The sequence below is a fragment of the Argentina anserina genome, chromosome 2, assembly GCF_933775445.1.
Source record: "Argentina anserina chromosome 2, drPotAnse1.1, whole genome shotgun sequence".
Classification (NCBI taxonomy): Eukaryota; Viridiplantae; Streptophyta; class Magnoliopsida; order Rosales; family Rosaceae; genus Argentina; species Argentina anserina.
This window is the reverse complement of record NC_065873.1, coordinates 25,714,609-25,730,840: the sequence shown is the minus strand read 5'-3', so window position 1 is coordinate 25,730,840 and position 16,232 is coordinate 25,714,609. Positions and strand designations below refer to the sequence as shown.

At 36.8% G+C, this 16,232-nt stretch overlaps 2 protein-coding genes across 2 annotated transcripts; one reads left to right on the top strand and one right to left on the bottom strand.

The window, feature by feature from the left end:
• Window positions 1-2,639: 2,639 nt before the first annotated feature.
• On the bottom strand, window positions 2,640-7,826 carry LOC126784256 (branched-chain-amino-acid aminotransferase 5, chloroplastic-like). The gene is made up of 9 exons (XM_050509735.1): window positions 7,704-7,826; window positions 7,421-7,443; window positions 7,259-7,379; window positions 7,031-7,162; window positions 6,236-6,352; window positions 3,422-3,530; window positions 3,269-3,321; window positions 2,827-2,939; window positions 2,640-2,757 (listed from the first exon to the last, which is right to left on the bottom strand). Exons 1-9 carry the CDS (start codon window positions 7,824-7,826, stop codon window positions 2,640-2,642), a joined length of 909 nt encoding a protein of 302 aa, XP_050365692.1.
• Window positions 7,827-12,076: 4,250 nt separating this feature from the next.
• On the top strand, window positions 12,077-13,226 carry LOC126782260 (homeobox-leucine zipper protein HAT9-like). The gene is made up of 3 exons (XM_050507476.1): window positions 12,077-12,591; window positions 12,670-12,749; window positions 12,832-13,226. The coding sequence occupies exons 1-3, from the start codon at window positions 12,196-12,198 to the stop codon at window positions 13,121-13,123; spliced, it is 768 nt and encodes a 255-aa protein (XP_050363433.1). The 5' UTR covers window positions 12,077-12,195; the 3' UTR covers window positions 13,124-13,226.
• The last annotated feature ends 3,006 nt before the right edge of the window (window positions 13,227-16,232 follow it).

The following is a 16,232-nucleotide window of genomic DNA, read 5'->3' as shown; positions in this document are numbered from 1 at the left end:
TCAAGAGATGTCAGATTTGATGAATCAAATTTTTTTTTTCCAGAAGCATGAATATGACCTTCAGGGGGAGTTGCAACTCCTGCAAGGAGAATTATTTGATGTAAATCCAACTCATATATTTTATGAGCCATTAATGTCTGATAATCCTATTGTTCGGATACCATTTGAAAATTCTCCGCCCATCGCTCCTCAGCAAAATTCTACAGTCATTAATACTTACATTCATAATGACTCCTGATTCCCAAATTGTGGACCAACCTCAGCAACAACATGATCAAATTGTGGAACAACCAGCTCAACAAGAAACTATGAGATATCTTAGTCGAGATAGGAGCCATTCTGTTTTGCTTAAAGGATATGAATCTGATGCTCCCAAACACCCTATTGGGAATCTTGCAGTGTTGAACAATGTCTCTTTATCTCATAGTGTTTTTCTCAACAAGTTTTGTGAAACTTATGAACCAATGAATTTTGATGAAGCTAGCAAGTTAGAAGTATGGAGAAAAGCTATGGCAGATGAACTTCAAGCATTAAATGAAAACAAAACTTAGAGTGTGGTGCAACTACCTGCAGGGCATAAGGTGGTAGGAGCACGCTGGATTTATAAAATCAAATTTCACTCAAATGGAGATATTGAGAGATACAAAGCTCGGTTAGTGGCTAGAGGGTTTACTCAAATATTTGAGGTTAATTACAAAGAGACATTTGCTCATGTTGCCAAAATGAACACTGTTAGAGTGTTATTATCGGTGGAAGTTAACTATGGTTGGAGTTTGTTTCAGATGGATGTCAAGAATGTTTTTTTACATGGAGAGTTAGAAAAAGATGTGTACATGAAGTTGCCTCCTGGCCATGCTCAAGAAAATGAGACTGGAATAGTCTGCAAGTTACATAAGGCAATTTATGGTTTAAAACAATCCCCAAGAGATTGGTATTCCAAACTTAGCTCTGTGCTCATTGATTCTGATTTTCAGAGAAGTCATGGAGATTCCTCAATGTTTGTGAGAAATTGTAAGATTGGAAGGCTTATTGTACTTGTGTATGTTGATAATATGATTATCACATGTGACAATGAAGAGGAAATTCAAAAGCCCAAGTCTTCATGCTACATTTGCCATCAAAGATTTAGGACAATTGAGATATTTTCTTCGAATTGAGATGAATCATTCTTCCAAAGGTCTATTTCTAAATCAAAGAAAATATATCACTGATCTATTAGAAGAAGCAAACATGCAACATAGTAGCATTGCAAAAACCCATTTACAAGCAATTTGGACATTGAAGTTGTTGGCAATGCTTTCAGTGACATCTCTGTTTATCAAAGGCTAGTTGGTAAGTTAATTTATCTTACAATAGCTAGACCTGACATTACTTATGTTGTGACTCTAGTTAGCCAATTTATGCATGCTCCAAACACTCATCATCTTCAGTTGGTTAAGAGAATTTTGAGATATCTCAAAGGTACTATTACTAGAGGAATTCTCATGCACAAACATAACCACTTCAATTTGAAAGGTTATTGTGATTCTGATTGGGTTGGAAATTCAATCGATAGAAAATCTACTATTGGTTTTTGTACATTTGTGGATGTCAACTTGGTTACTTGGAAGAGTAAGAAGCAATATGTTGTAGCTAGGTCAAGTGCAGAAGCTGAATATAGATCTATGGCCTACACAGCTTGTGAGTTATTATGGCTGAAGACATTGCTTGTTGATTTAGGGATCAAGTATTTTAAGCATGTTAAGTTGCATTGTGACAATCAAGCAGTCATGCACATTACTGCCAATCCTGTGTTCCATGAAAGAACCAAGCACATTGAAGTTGATTGTCATTTTGTGCGCAATCAGGTTCAATCAAAGGTCTTGGAAACAATTTATGTTCGTTCCCACGATCAGCTAGATGATATTTTTATCAAGATTTTGCCATCAACTCAGTTTGATAGATTGTTGTGCAAACTTGGATTAAGTTTGTCACTTGATTCAGCTTGAGGGGGAGTGTTGAAAGAGTTGTGTATGTTAATGCAGTTGGGAGTGATTGAAGATAAGGTGGTGTTTAATATCTGTGTTGTATAGTCCACATTTGTGTGCTGCTTAATCTTGGAGTAATTGTAACCTTCTCGTTTTTGTGTATATATAGGTGTAGCTTTGCTTCATTTATAAAACATATGAGAGAAAATCCATCTCAACTTCTCATTCTTGTTCTTCATTTTCCTGTCACAAATTCAACACTATGACAGTTTGGAACGATGAGGATGCAATTGCCAAGTCACATGAACGATGAGGAAAAGAACAGACCAATTAATTTTGTAGTTGAAAGTTGAAACTTCATGAGCTCGAAGTCCTCCACATACGTAAGGTCACCGTGGTTGAAAACTTGAAATAAAGTAGCGGTAATTGGTAGTCGACGTTGACGCCTTCCAAACTGATACTCCTTGACCTTGGGAGGAGGATGCCGTTCATAGTACGACGTGGTTGGCGGCCACATGATGAAGCTATAACATAAGCCACACCTATATGAAAGAGCCACCTAACATTTTTCCATCGCAGAATCTTCACATAGATGGCTACATTGACTACAGAAACGTCTATTCATTGTTTACAAATGGAAGTTTTTGTGTACAGTTTATCACGGTAATTTGGCTACTTCAAGGTTACTGTCCAACCCCTATCGTCGTCTGCAAGACCCATCTGTATATTTGAAAGAGCCTGATACAGTTGCTCAAAAACTCCACCTGGTCCGGGTTCTTTGTAATGTACCCTGCAAAACGAAGAGTTTATTAGCTCTACAATAATTTCGTCCATTAGGGAACCAGTTTGAGAAGATCACCTTTTGCCCAAGTAAGCTATGCTGCCTATAGGTGATAAACAGACAGCACTGCCGGTACATAACACTTCTTCAGCTTCTAGCATTTCTTCAATCGACAAAGGGCGCTCCTCAACCTGGTTTTGGATGCATGTAAAGAAAAACTCATAATTTGAACTTGCCCGTGGCCAAAATCTCGTACTATACTCCAAGTATTCTACTTAGATAATCATATTTGTTTTCCTTGTATTATGATTTAACAAATATCAGCAATCAATAGTATTGCTGATTAACCCCAAAACAAAACATAAAATAAAATACTTCATCTGTTGATCATACTCAAATGATCATCCAAAAGGAACAAAAAACAACATAAATGTACCAATCACACAGTGCAGCCAACTAAGACAAGTCTATTGAGGTATACAGGAACCATACAATTTATAACTAAGCTGGAACTATAAACCTGTGGTTCAAGTATTCCAGCTGAACTAGCTGCAGATTGATGACTAAATAGAACTAAGGAAATATGAGGACAAGAAGTATCTAGCAGCAGAGACCTCGCTAGAATGGACTTTTTGAGAATCTTAATTGTCAACCACTCATCTACGATTGTCACCTGGAACACATACAGGGTACCCTTGGCTGTGAGCAATTTCAATTATGCTTTTGCGTGTCACGCCAGGTAAAACTGTCCCTTCCAATGCTGGAGTGGAGATAATTTTGTCCTGTATAAGAGTTCATTTTAAGAAAAAGAATAACATTAATCAACCTGTATACAATCAAATAGATGATAGTCTCACAAGTTCCTTGTAATAACCCAAATTTTTAATATCATTTCTTTTAATTTATCAGAAATTAAGGGAATGATAATTTGATTAAATTCACATTTTACGCCTTTTATTTTGTCGTTGTTCGAAGTAGAAATTGGTTTCAAGAGCCAAAGGTGTGTTATTTGATTAAGTTCATTTGACCCAAGAGTCGACTTTTAATTCGTCACTCTTTTCAGGAAACTTCCTTCACGAATGTCGTAGAATTCGTCAATACTAATTCGTAGACGCGCAGCACGCTTTAATCGGATGTCGTATGTGGAAGTTGTTAGTAACAGAAGTTTGGTTCCGATTTTGGAAATAGTATAAAAGGAATGAGAGGAGATTAGAAATCAGAAAATCAGTTTTTTTTTCCAAAAAAATCTCGGGTACTGTTCCCCCGACCCAAAAATCTTCTCCGGCCGATTTCTCCACCATCCGACGTCGCCTCGTGTCGTGTCACCTATCAAACTGACGGGCTCGACGATCTCCATCTTTTGGGCTACGCCTTGCACTCCGGCGACAACCACACACGGTGCAGCAACTGCCGGAAGTTTCTGTTGTGTTGGCGCCGCCTCCTCCGGCCACCATAGCTCGAGATTCTTGGGGGTTTTTGCTTGTCTAAGTCCCAGCAACATTCCCACAAAAGGGATCGAGTCAAATCGAAGTGTAAGTACCCGAATCAAGAATTTCAATTTCTAGGGTTTGTGAAAAGTGCCGAATTTATGTTCTTCGTCGTTTAGACTGTTTAGGCTTGGATTTAGACCTTGGTGTCAACTAGAAAGTTGTTGGAAATGTTGTTTAGGTTGTGGTGGTAAAATTTGGTGATGATTGGTGGCGGTCGGTGAACAGTAACGACGCATGAATAGTCCTGTGAATAGTGATATGTAACAGTAAATGTGAACAGTGATTCGGCTAAACAGTATATGTGAACAGTGATATGGTAAACAGTACCTGTGAACAGTGGTTTAGTAAAAACAGTGATTAGTAAAACATGAACAGTGTTCTGTGAACAATGTTTTATGAACAACATTTAACTGTGCTGAAATCGTCACCTGATATTTTAAGTATCATTTTCTAAGCATTTATCATGCTATTAGGTGACTGACGAAACGAGTGAGGAAATTACTTTCAGTGTCGTGGAAGTTACACGCAGGAAGGAAGGTGAGTAAAATCTCACATATTTACGAATCTACCCTTGTGGAGATTCAAGATGTTGCAAGAGTTTTTAATATTTTATTACGACATGTATACGATATAGTGGATTACATATATATTGTATAAATGGTAATAAGTATATATATATATATAGTTTGCTATATTATATACTGTTATGAATTCATTGGAATTTGTCATTTCGATGACGAGAATTAAATATTGAGCATGTGATTTAATTTGTACAATATGAGGTGTGATTATTGTACGTGGTTTTAACATGGTGTTTGTTAAAATGTTTTATCTTCGGACGTGTTTATGAAATATGACATGTATATGATATAGCGGATTATATATATATATATATTGTATAAATGGTAAATAGGTACATATATATATAGTTTGCTATATAATATACTGTTATGATTTAAGTGATGATGTCATTTTGATGACGAGATTGTATATCGAGCATGTGATTTTGATTTGTACAATATGATGTGTGATTATTGTACCTGATTTTAACATGGAAATTGTTAAAATGTTGATTTGTCTTCGGACTTGATTTTTGTACAATATGATGTGAGATTATTGTACGTGATTTTAACATGGAGATTGTTAAAATGTTAATTTGTCTTCGGACTTGATTTTTGTACAATATGATGTGAGATTATTGTACGTGTTTGGCAAGTCGAAACCTAGCCTTTGGCCGGGCGAAAGTTACGATACAGTTAGGGCTCTAGTCTGTCTGCCGGAATACTGCATGTGAGGTAACAGGTGGTTATCGGCTCATGAGTACTCATATTTTTGGATGTTGGGTAGCAGGTGGTTGCCCAATATCGGCGGTGTACTACGTGAGGGGTAACAGATGTGTACCAGCGTTCATTAGTACCCGTATTATAAATGCATTTGGGTAACCATAAGGGTTGCCCAATTTCTCATGAGCACTTTCGTTTTCATATTTTGGACAACCAGACGGGCCGTCCATCGACTCATGAGTGCATTTATATTTGATGTTTTTGTGAATTTCCGTATATATTGATATGCGAGTTTTATTGTTGTTTTTACTCATACGAGCTGTAAAGCTTACCGGTTTTGTGTTTACAATCCCGGTGCACCAATTCGATGGTGTAGTGGATACTCCGCAGGTGTGGATTAGCGGGAATTGACGGACCGCTCAGATGACTTGAAGATATTTACTTCCAGCTTGTGTGAGGATTTTGTGCGACTTTCTTGTGAGGATTATACATTTCCATTTTATGTAATGTTAAATTATAAATTGGGTTTGTAATAATTGGTTGTCTGAGTTGTATTGTGAACTCAGTAATGATCCGCTGTGCATTTAAACGATTTCGATTCGTTGAAATTGTTTTAGTGTTGTACGACTTTAATATTTTGAGTTTTTATGCTCAAAATTTTAAGGTCGTTACATTCTTCAACCATATACTACTTCAACAGTTCAACTCATGTACCTTCACTACAAAGATGTTAGCCACCGAAGTCTGTTCAACATATCTGTTGTGAACAGAACCAAGGTATAAAACATCAGAAAAGCCACCTGCTTTTGCTTCCTCCTGTGCCTTCAAAATCTTCATGATAAAAAAAATAAAAAAATAATAAATTTTATGTGAGTGTAGCCTTGGACACTTTAAATCTTTAATCCTGTTTTGCTTCCTCCTGTGCCTTCAAAATCTTCGTGATAAAAAAAAATTATGTGAGTGTAGAATTAGACACTATAAACCTTAAATCCTGATCAATCACTGTATTTCGAACAACCAGCTATATAGTTGTCTACTATACTGCATCTATTCCAGCTCCAAGCAAACACATATTTTCTCTATCTGGAATAAGAAAACACTCGAACAAACTATATGTTGAGAATGCAGCTAACTTAATGAATAACAGTCAGAATGTAGATTCACCATAGGGCAGCAATAGGCAGACCAACATGGTGAAAACAAATTAAGAAAAGAAACTAAATGTTATCTAAGTGTGAGTTTACCGGAGTATAATTTCCTATGGCATTAACACTTCCAGCTCCACCGGGAACTGCACGATGGATTAAGTTTTCAACCATTAAGTTGATTGGTTCCAGTCCCCCTGTTACCATAAGAGAGGAAGAAAACACATAAGCTCTACTGAATTAAGTACCTTCTAAGAAAGTCCTTTTCAAATACAAAAAAGTAAATGACATTTTGTACCCTATGCACAGCTAGTGTCAAAGAAAGTATGAAAATATAGATAGGTTATAATTAATAACAACTTACCTTAAAGTTGTTTCCCATCGAAGCAGCAAATATGAGAAAGGTGAGTTCTGGAGCTGGTTTAACACTAAGAACAGGTCCATTCCCAATGAGTAGTGGTTTGATAAGTAGATAACCTTTATTTGGTGGGGGAACCTATAGCAAGTAAGGCATAAAGAGTTATAAACTTATACCTAGACTTGGAATCTCACTTCATGCTTGTGATATCACATAAGAATGTCAGAAATTTACCCAACGTCTATTTCCCAATACAGTAAGTTTTACAGCTTCCACAAACTGCTCAACAGTTGGTGGCTTGGTGCAGGCATACACATGCGCTCTGCTCCCATTCTCATCCTCAGTGCATGTTCCTCTAAACGAAACAGCACTGTCGAATTATCCAGCTTCTTGTACGTTTTCAGTTCCTCAATTACTCCCTGAATTAGAAAAAAAAACAGAAGAAACTAGTCTTCACTGTGGTTGAAAATTTTGAACCAACCACAGGCTCAGAGAAAATGTAGAGCAAATACTTGTATCTCACTAAACAGCAGAAGCATCAAAATTAAAAGTGAAATTTCAGTATCTGATCAGCTACATTGTGCCAAATTTTTCATAGCAGGCAGTCAAGCACAAAAATTGAAATTTGGGGACTAAAGTCAACATGATTGATAACATAAAAGAGTAACAACTACCCTACCTGGCCATAGTTCAGAACACAGGCAGCTGGATGCATCTCAATTTTACCAAACCGATGTAACCCACCATCGGAAAAGGTGCCGTCTTCAGAACACTTCATAGTAAACATGTAATCAGTAGTCATAGGATTGTTGAAGCCAACATTGTCCCAACTTCGGCGACAAGTAGACGTCTCCTCGTTTGACACGACATGTTTTCCGTTTAGGTTGGGAAAGACTCGCGTGAAAAGCGCGTGTCAAGCGTTGTTCTATTGGTCCGGGCCAGCGCTGATTTTGGGCTTCATTGCCTCAGCGTATGGGTACCCCAACTGCCCCAAAACCGAGCAGCGCAAAATCTCCTATTCTCCTTGTTCAAGCAGGTATTCAATCATTTTGTTTCGAATAATTCTGTAATTTTAACTATATCCTTCGTAATACATAGATGATCAATAATGATGGTAGGATCATTTGTACCAACAAGGAGCTCGTACCTATGACCAAGTTCATCGCATTGAAGCCCAAATATAGCCAGCAATTAACTATATAAACCCTCACGTACCCATCTGGTATTTCATATATCCATGTCAAAGTCCTTAATTTGAGATGAAGACCGACGGGGGCACCCACACGTTAGCTGCCTGCTTCGATTTGGATCCCCGTACATGTATTTGATCGATTACGTCTCTAAATTCAACACGGACATGTCTTCCATTCCATGGAAACCCTAACCCAGCAACTGACAACCCCTAGATAACATGCACACATGCTACTACGTTACGATATTAGTGTGGACCCGTGATGGTCTCCCTCTGCCAAAACCCTCCAAGATAAACGTAGGTTCCGTGCATGCATGGTTCATGTGCCTTCAAAAAACCATCGATCGTGTTCGACCAAGTTATATAAAAGATTTCAGTTCAAAAACAATAATCTCGCCCCAGCCCTATATATGATTAATTAGCAGTCGTGTTGCCTTCAATAAGCAACACGACTCATGCGAGTGTGGGGTAAAGCGGCAAACAACGGTTGTGCTTTCGGAAAAATCTGTTGGATTTGTTGATGCTCTCCATCTCGTGGTGATCATTCATGATTCATGGAAATGAATGAGTCAGACTCTTGTTGTCCCATCCCACTCCTAATTTGTTCCCTATATATAGCTTAATGTCCAATAGATTTGACATTACCATATTATTAGCATCTATGTCCCGTTGTTATTAATTGTAACCTCGCTCGTATTTAGATAATGGTTCAATTCATCGTAGATCATAAGCATCAACGTCGAATTCTTTCAATATATACTTTCCCGGCCTTTATATGATAGAATGGGATGGAATTAGTTCAAGAAAAAGTATGATGATTTACGTGCGTGAAAAGTTCGATCGGTAACTACTTTGCCAGCTAGTCACTACGAACGATTATAATGGCTAGTAAATCACAATTTCTACCGTCACTGGTTATACTCTTTTAAATTCTGTTTCATATATAAGCAAAACTGGTAGTAGAAGCTGGTTTCACCCGTACGTAATGCTGCTGCATGCAAGCCTGCAATTCATGAGTTATATATGAAGTGATACATAGATACCAAATTTTTATATGTTTCACTCAATTTTATACATATGATCACGAAGATTAATTTGTTATGAACTGAGTCACGTAACAGCTAATACTAATCCATTAATCCTTAGCATTATAGCATCAAGGGCGGATCTAGAATCCGAATGTTGGGTGGGCTTGAAATTGGCCGAACGAAAAAAAAAATTTGCCAATACAAATATATAATCATGCAAACTGTAGACATCGGTGAGTCTTTAAAATTAAAAATAAGTGTAAATGAATGTAGGACAATATTCTTAAAATCAATGACAAATTAAAATACTCGAACAAATTTTGTTCGCAAAATGATTCGATTGAAACGTAATAACTCATACTTGTAATTTCAAATTTAATATATAGAGTAACAACTAACAAGAATATTAGAAGAATTATACTTAATAATTTTAAATAATTTAAGAAGAAGAATAAAGTCATGTAGGAGAAATACATATATAAAATCTAATTCTATACATATATAAATATTTTTTTTTGGCTAACACTAATATACACGTGGTAAAAAAATTGGGATGAAAAATCTTGCATGGCGATCCGCCCTTGTATAGCATATGTTGCTAGATAGCAACTCGCTGGCTAATCATGATCAGTGAACCAGCGATTACGCAGATTAGAATCAAAAGGTGGTGTAGGAGAGAAATGGAGACAAAAGTGGTGGAGGGCTGGACTCTGGAGGTTTCATTGACATGGGAAGGTTAATTGGTGTGGGAAATATGGAAGGAAAGAAAAGGGATCGAGGATATGTGGAAAAGCCAAACAAGAAGTACCATCCCACACTCTGACTGGTCGGCTGGCCTTAATTCCCGGACGCAACACATCTGAAACCTTATCTCCAGCTCACTCACTCGCATCCATCCATCACCCCATCATTGCCCTACTTTTCTCTTGTCTGGTATATACTCTTTGAGCTGGTTTGCTTTCATACACCAGTAGTTTGTTTTATAGTCGATTTAAAATTTCATCAACTATATACCAGTAATTAATGTAAGTAAAACGTTTATACCTGCACGAGTTTTTCTAGTTTATAGTATCGGTCATCAAGAAAAAACAACTGTAATCTTAGTTTCAACCTAATATATCGTAAATTTTCACCCACAGTTCACAGAGTTAAAGTGGACCAGCTTGTATTTTTATAACATAGTGAAGATTCTTCTTAAACACATCAGTTCAGATCTGCAGCGAACCCGGGCCTTATAAATAATTAGACGTACTTCCAGTTCTTCAGCTTCTTCTTTAGTTCACACAATTGACATCCATCATTTCTCTAGAATCAATTCAAATGCTTCATCATGCAAGATCATTGGCGCGCGGATTCCACTAGCCTGCTATTGCCGCCTTTGTTCGTGTTGGCTTCAGGGATTGATTCGTGAACACACATGAAAGATTCGTGGCAACTAGGATTGTAGAATTATACTGATTAAGGAACAATTTGTTAACGTAATCACAATATTCCCAATCATGTTTTATGTACCAGAACGTTAATTGATTGTCCACTGTGTTAAGGTCAACATGGGGATATGCCTATCTGATCTGCTCCTTCTCGATCGCACTAGCTAAAAAATTTGTCAATGAAGGATATAGCAAAAAGATGCTCAAGAACAAAACCACTGTTTAAAAGCCAAAAATAAAATAGAGAAAAGTGAGGTAAAAAGGTCATCACTCCTGACGGTTAAATGTCTCATCAGGATACTATTAACATGCTTTGAATTATAACATACAGAAGATGGAATTGCACTTATAGATTCGTCGGTGGATTAACCGTACAACTTGATATCATTTTTTCATCAGTCATCTTCACAAAAGATGCTCTTCAAGTTCTTTAACAAAGTCAGATATATTGCTACTTTGCTAGGGCATGAGTCCCATGACAGTGCAAGTATCTATGGTGGTTTATCTGCTATTCTGCTATATGATCTTTTACCATCAGCAACAATTAGCACTGCCCTTCATTTGCCTCATATATACAGATAGTTGATACTTGAAATCGATTTGATATGATGATTAATAATGCTAATGAAATAATATATATATATATAGTATTTATGTACTAGCTAGCTTGAGTATTAGTTGTAGAATGATCCTTCTATGCATAATATATGGATCGTTGTTGACAGTGGCGAATTTTGAAATAAATTTTCGGATGGGCCAATATATATCAAAGTATATAATTAAATATTAATTTATACACAATTATACCATAAATAGAAGACAATTATACCATAACTATATGTAATTATACCAAAATTATATCAGCTACACCTCATTTATAGCAATAATATTATAATTATACTATAATGTAGAGGGGAAAAAATTTCTTCCGCAGGGGCCACAACCCCTTCTGGTCTCTTCAAGCATCCGCCACTGGTTGTTGACATTAAACTAGCTTTAGGACGAGATTATTTTACTTGTCACGTATTCTCACATGAAAATGTGTGTGATTTTAAGCTGTGCATATACCAAAAGCTCGTTAAATCGCTCTTCAAATTTTGTTGCAAACACTTCTCTTACGTACGTATAGATATACAAAGTGAAAATCAAGTAAAAAAAAAAGAGTGGATATATGAAAAGGAACAAATCCAGAATCATGCTCTTGATTATGCGTTCTTGTGTATACCCACATTCCATGTGATTCCACGCATGCTTTATATTACGTTCCGGTACCCGTTGTATAGAGACATGCATAGGCAACTATTTATCATAGACTAGTAGAGAACTAATTTGTTTGTTGAATTGTCAAACATAGTCAACCTATGAGGACAAAGAGACATGGGAGAATAATTGTTATAATTCCCACAAACCATTTTACATGTTTCGTCACTCATCATTTCCTTCGCTTAAATAATCCCATTCCCGCAGACCTTCTGCTACGTACTACTCCGATCCCCACTCTTCAATATCTTTAGCTCGAATATGGTTTTCGATGATGTTACCGCTGAGCTTGGTCTCAGCCTAGGCTGCCATGACAAGCCAGCCAATTACGATCATGATCTTCAGGGAAATCAGAAAAAATCACACTTGAAATACGACCCACTACTGTCGTTTGATCTCACGCTAGGCCCATCAGATGAGGCAGAACCAAGAGGGTCTAATTCTTCTTCTCCAAGTGGAGCTGTTTCATCGTTTTCCAACTCATCCAGTTTAAAGAGGGCAGACAGAGATATAACCGGTTCTGGTGAAGAAACAGAAAGAGTTAGCGAAGAACCATATGAAGATCAGGCAGGAAGTCCCAGAAAGAAACTCAGACTTACAAAAGATCAATCTGCCACATTAGAAGACAGCTTTAAACAACACACCACTCTCAATCCTGTACGTAATATAATTATCCATCTTACTTATTAATTAATCGTCTCAGTTTATATTTATGACATGAATTACAATGATCAGAAACAAAAACTAGAGCTGGCCAAGAATCTAAATCTACGGCCGCGACAGGTAGAAGTGTGGTTCCAGAACAGAAGGGCTAGGTGCGTTATTTCATTGGACAAAACATAATAATGCATGAAAGATTTGTCTGATTAGTTAATTATTTCCATGGGTTATGTGCAGGACTAAGTTGAAACAAACTGAAGCGGATTGCGAGCTGTTAAAGAAGTGCTGCGAGACTCTCAAAGAAGAGAACAGGAGGCTACACAAGGAGCTGCAAGAGCTCCAGTTAATGAAAGAAACACAAACGGCCCCGTTCTACATACAGTTTCCGACAGCCACCCTTACGGCGTGTCCTTCCTGCAGTGAGAGAATTGGCAACGATACAAGTTGCCCTATTGCTGGTGATCATCATCATAAAAAGTTGAAGCCTCACCTTTTCAACCCCTTTACCCATCCGTCTACGGCTTGCTAGCTAATTGAGGCAACCTACGTACAACGATCAAAGATGATCGTTTAATTAGTTCAAAGTAATTGTAGAGACATGAAATGCTACTGCGCGTACGCAGATGAAATCATTTTCTCTTTCGTCTTAATTAGTTATGTGTTTGTAAATATTTACGTATCAATAATCAATCAAGTCACAAATCTACATACGGTAGGTTTTGCTTTCATTAATTATTAACTAGCATCAGCCCACACACAAACATGTGTTGGGAAATTAACGGTAATGAACAGTTATTGTAGAGAGAAGTTGGATATGTATAATAACTTCCTTATCTTTTCTTTTTTTGATTTTTTTTATAACTTATTAATTTAACTTTTAAGATTATATAATTCATATATTAAAATATGTTTTTATTTAACTTATAGTGAGAGGATATTAATGTAATTTCATTGGCGTTTTGGTTTACAAAGTCTGGGTTATTATATTACTACGTATGAGAACTCTAGCCAAGTTTTACCAATTTCGTAATGCCACTGCGCTTTCCTGTTTGTTAGACTATTTCTCAATTAACCTACGAGGGCCAACAACACAAAAATACTTATCTGCATGCTTACAAGACTTGCTTAACTTTTTGCTTGATTCCTTAATATTCATAGTAAGATCGAGTTACAATACTATCTAGCTAGCACGGCTATGCATGTACGTCGTATGCTGTTATGTGCGGTTTGAAAAGAAAAAGAAGATTCAGGGTTGGTTAAATTCACGATGTCGACATGATTTTCCTGATTATCACGTCCAGAAGACACGAGTTCTTTAAGGAAAACACCAAAAGCAAAAACAAAAATCCAGTTATAAGAAAAGGCGAAGATAGATGCATGTATATGCATATATATAATCGTTGAATTTTACATATTTATCATCAAATTGTTATGAGATAATTCAAAATACTCCAAAGTCATCCTCTTGACGTATGCAACATTGTATCTTGTACTCTTCCAGGTACAAAGTAAAGGGTAGAAAGTAAAGTTAATCGTTTCTAATAAAGAAAATGCAAGAAAGAACATGAAGAAAAAAATATGTCCAACTCCAACAACCGACTATTCATTTCATTTTCGTAATATGACAATGATATATTTGGAAGTACTATAATAGTGATGTATAATTTACGTAAAAGACAGAACAAAGACAATAAACCAAAGACATGCATGAGTGAGAAAGCTAGCGCTTAGCTAAAATAATTTTGAACAATGACAACTTGACAAGGCAATCAAAGGTTAAGTAGCGTCGCGTTAATAATGTTAATCGATCATATGTCCGTGTCATAATCTTGTCCTTCTGTTAGTAATAATTTATCAGAAAGACCTTAAAGAGTTTAAGTGCAGGAGTACGTAGAAACCAATCATCTTGCTGGTGAACAAGTTGAGGTTTAGAACGAGTCGATGATGATGGTACGTACGTAGTTAACTGGTTAATTAAGTAGCCGTCGCACCAATTAGGGTTTTGCTCAACAGTCAACATTAGGGCAAATGATATCCGACTCGATCTAGGTAATGATTAGATAATTAGATAACATATATCTGCAACACTTTTGGGACAAAATGAGAAAGTGGAATAGATACAACTAGATTTTGGATTAGGCCTATCACCATGCATATACATGATTATGTACAACGATAGAATGTGAGCCGGGAAGGGATGGGATATGATTGCTGATTCAATTCAGCTAAGCTAGTGCTGGGTACGTTGTTCCGTGTTAGGTTGAATGAAGGAGACAAAATCTAATTCGTAATCTGGGAAAAAGATATTCTTTTCCTATCTGTCTCTGGAAGGGTACTTATACATATCCTAGTTTTATTCATTAACCAGAAGATAGGTTAGTCGGGAAAATATATCAATTACAGCACAGATAGCTAGCATGGGATATGGGACCTTAATTATCATAGCGCGCGCGCGCGCGCACACACATATATGTGGTTTATTCATAATTTCATATAAGGATGCATGCATGAGGGTCGTGGTATGCAGCTCTTGTAGCTAGCTAATTGGCTTATTGGACAATGACTTGAGTAGCTATATCAGTATCTGATGTTCTGATGCTGCAATATATCAATCAGCTATAAGGGATCAGTTACAGAAAGAACCACCTATTTTGTTCACATCCAAGTAGCCAATCAATGATGTCCGGCGTGATCAAATGTAAATTAAGCTTGAAGGGTTGTGCTCAAAATAAGTTTTTTTTTTTTTAGAAGAAATAAATCTTATTTCCAAACGTCTTTAACGCGGAAACCATACACAAAATGGTACGTAAAATTAAACAAAACGGCCCATAAAAAAATAAGCTGGTCTAAACCATCGTTGGGCCGACAGAAGTAAGCACCCATTTAACATTTCCCGCGCGAACCTTCTTTGCGCCAATTTCACTGTAAATTCCAAAGCTTCAGCAACGGTCAATATCTCCACCAAAACCTCTACTCTCCTGATTCAGAAGAAGAAGAATTTCCCTATCTGCGACTATAGTGTGTCTTCCAAGTTCCAACAAAGGTACTGAAACAACCTCATATTATCTCTTCAGCTTATAATCGTTTGTCTTGCCTAGTTTTCCGTTATATATAATTTCAAACACACATTTCATACGGCGCGAACCTTCTTTGCGCCAATTTCACTGTAAATTCCAAAGCTTCAGCAACGGTCAATATCTCCACCAAAACCTCTACTCTCCTGATTCAAAAGAAGAAGAATTTCCCTATCTGCGACTATAGTGTGTCTTCCAAGTTCCAACAAAGGTACTGATACAACCTCATATTATCACTTCAGCTTATAATCGTTTGTCTTGCTTAGTTTTCCGTTATATATAATTTCAAACACACATTTCATACGGTAATTAATTTTCGAAACTTATTCATGGCACTAAGTTCTACTTGCACCAACACTCATAATACAATCTCAAGCATTCACCTAATCTGAAAATATTAACGGCACTAACACCACCGATGTTAACACCGTTCAGAGAATTGAAAAAAAAATTACCCTAAATGGTAAGAACACCAAAAATTACTATCAATCAAATTAAACCAAGGCGAATACTGAATTCTTCTTCTTCTCGATGGGTATTTACAAATTTTTTTTCTTCATGTTC

Coding starts and splice junctions, on each gene's coding strand:
- LOC126784256 (XM_050509735.1), bottom strand. CDS start 7,826: ATGACTACTGATTACATGTTTACTATGAAGTGTTCTGAAGACGGCACC. Junction 7,163..7,258: donor TATTGGGAAATAGACGTTGG/GTAAATTTCTGA, acceptor TACTTGCTATAG/GTTCCCCCACCAAATAAAGG. Junction 6,353..7,030: donor CGATGGGAAACAACTTTAAG/GTAAGTTGTTAT, acceptor TTTATCATGAAG/ATTTTGAAGGCACAGGAGGA.
- LOC126782260 (XM_050507476.1), top strand. CDS start 12,196: ATGGTTTTCGATGATGTTACCGCTGAGCTTGGTCTCAGCCTAGGCTGC. Junction 12,592..12,669: donor AACACACCACTCTCAATCCT/GTACGTAATATA, acceptor TACAATGATCAG/AAACAAAAACTAGAGCTGGC. Junction 12,750..12,831: donor TTCCAGAACAGAAGGGCTAG/GTGCGTTATTTC, acceptor GGTTATGTGCAG/GACTAAGTTGAAACAAACTG.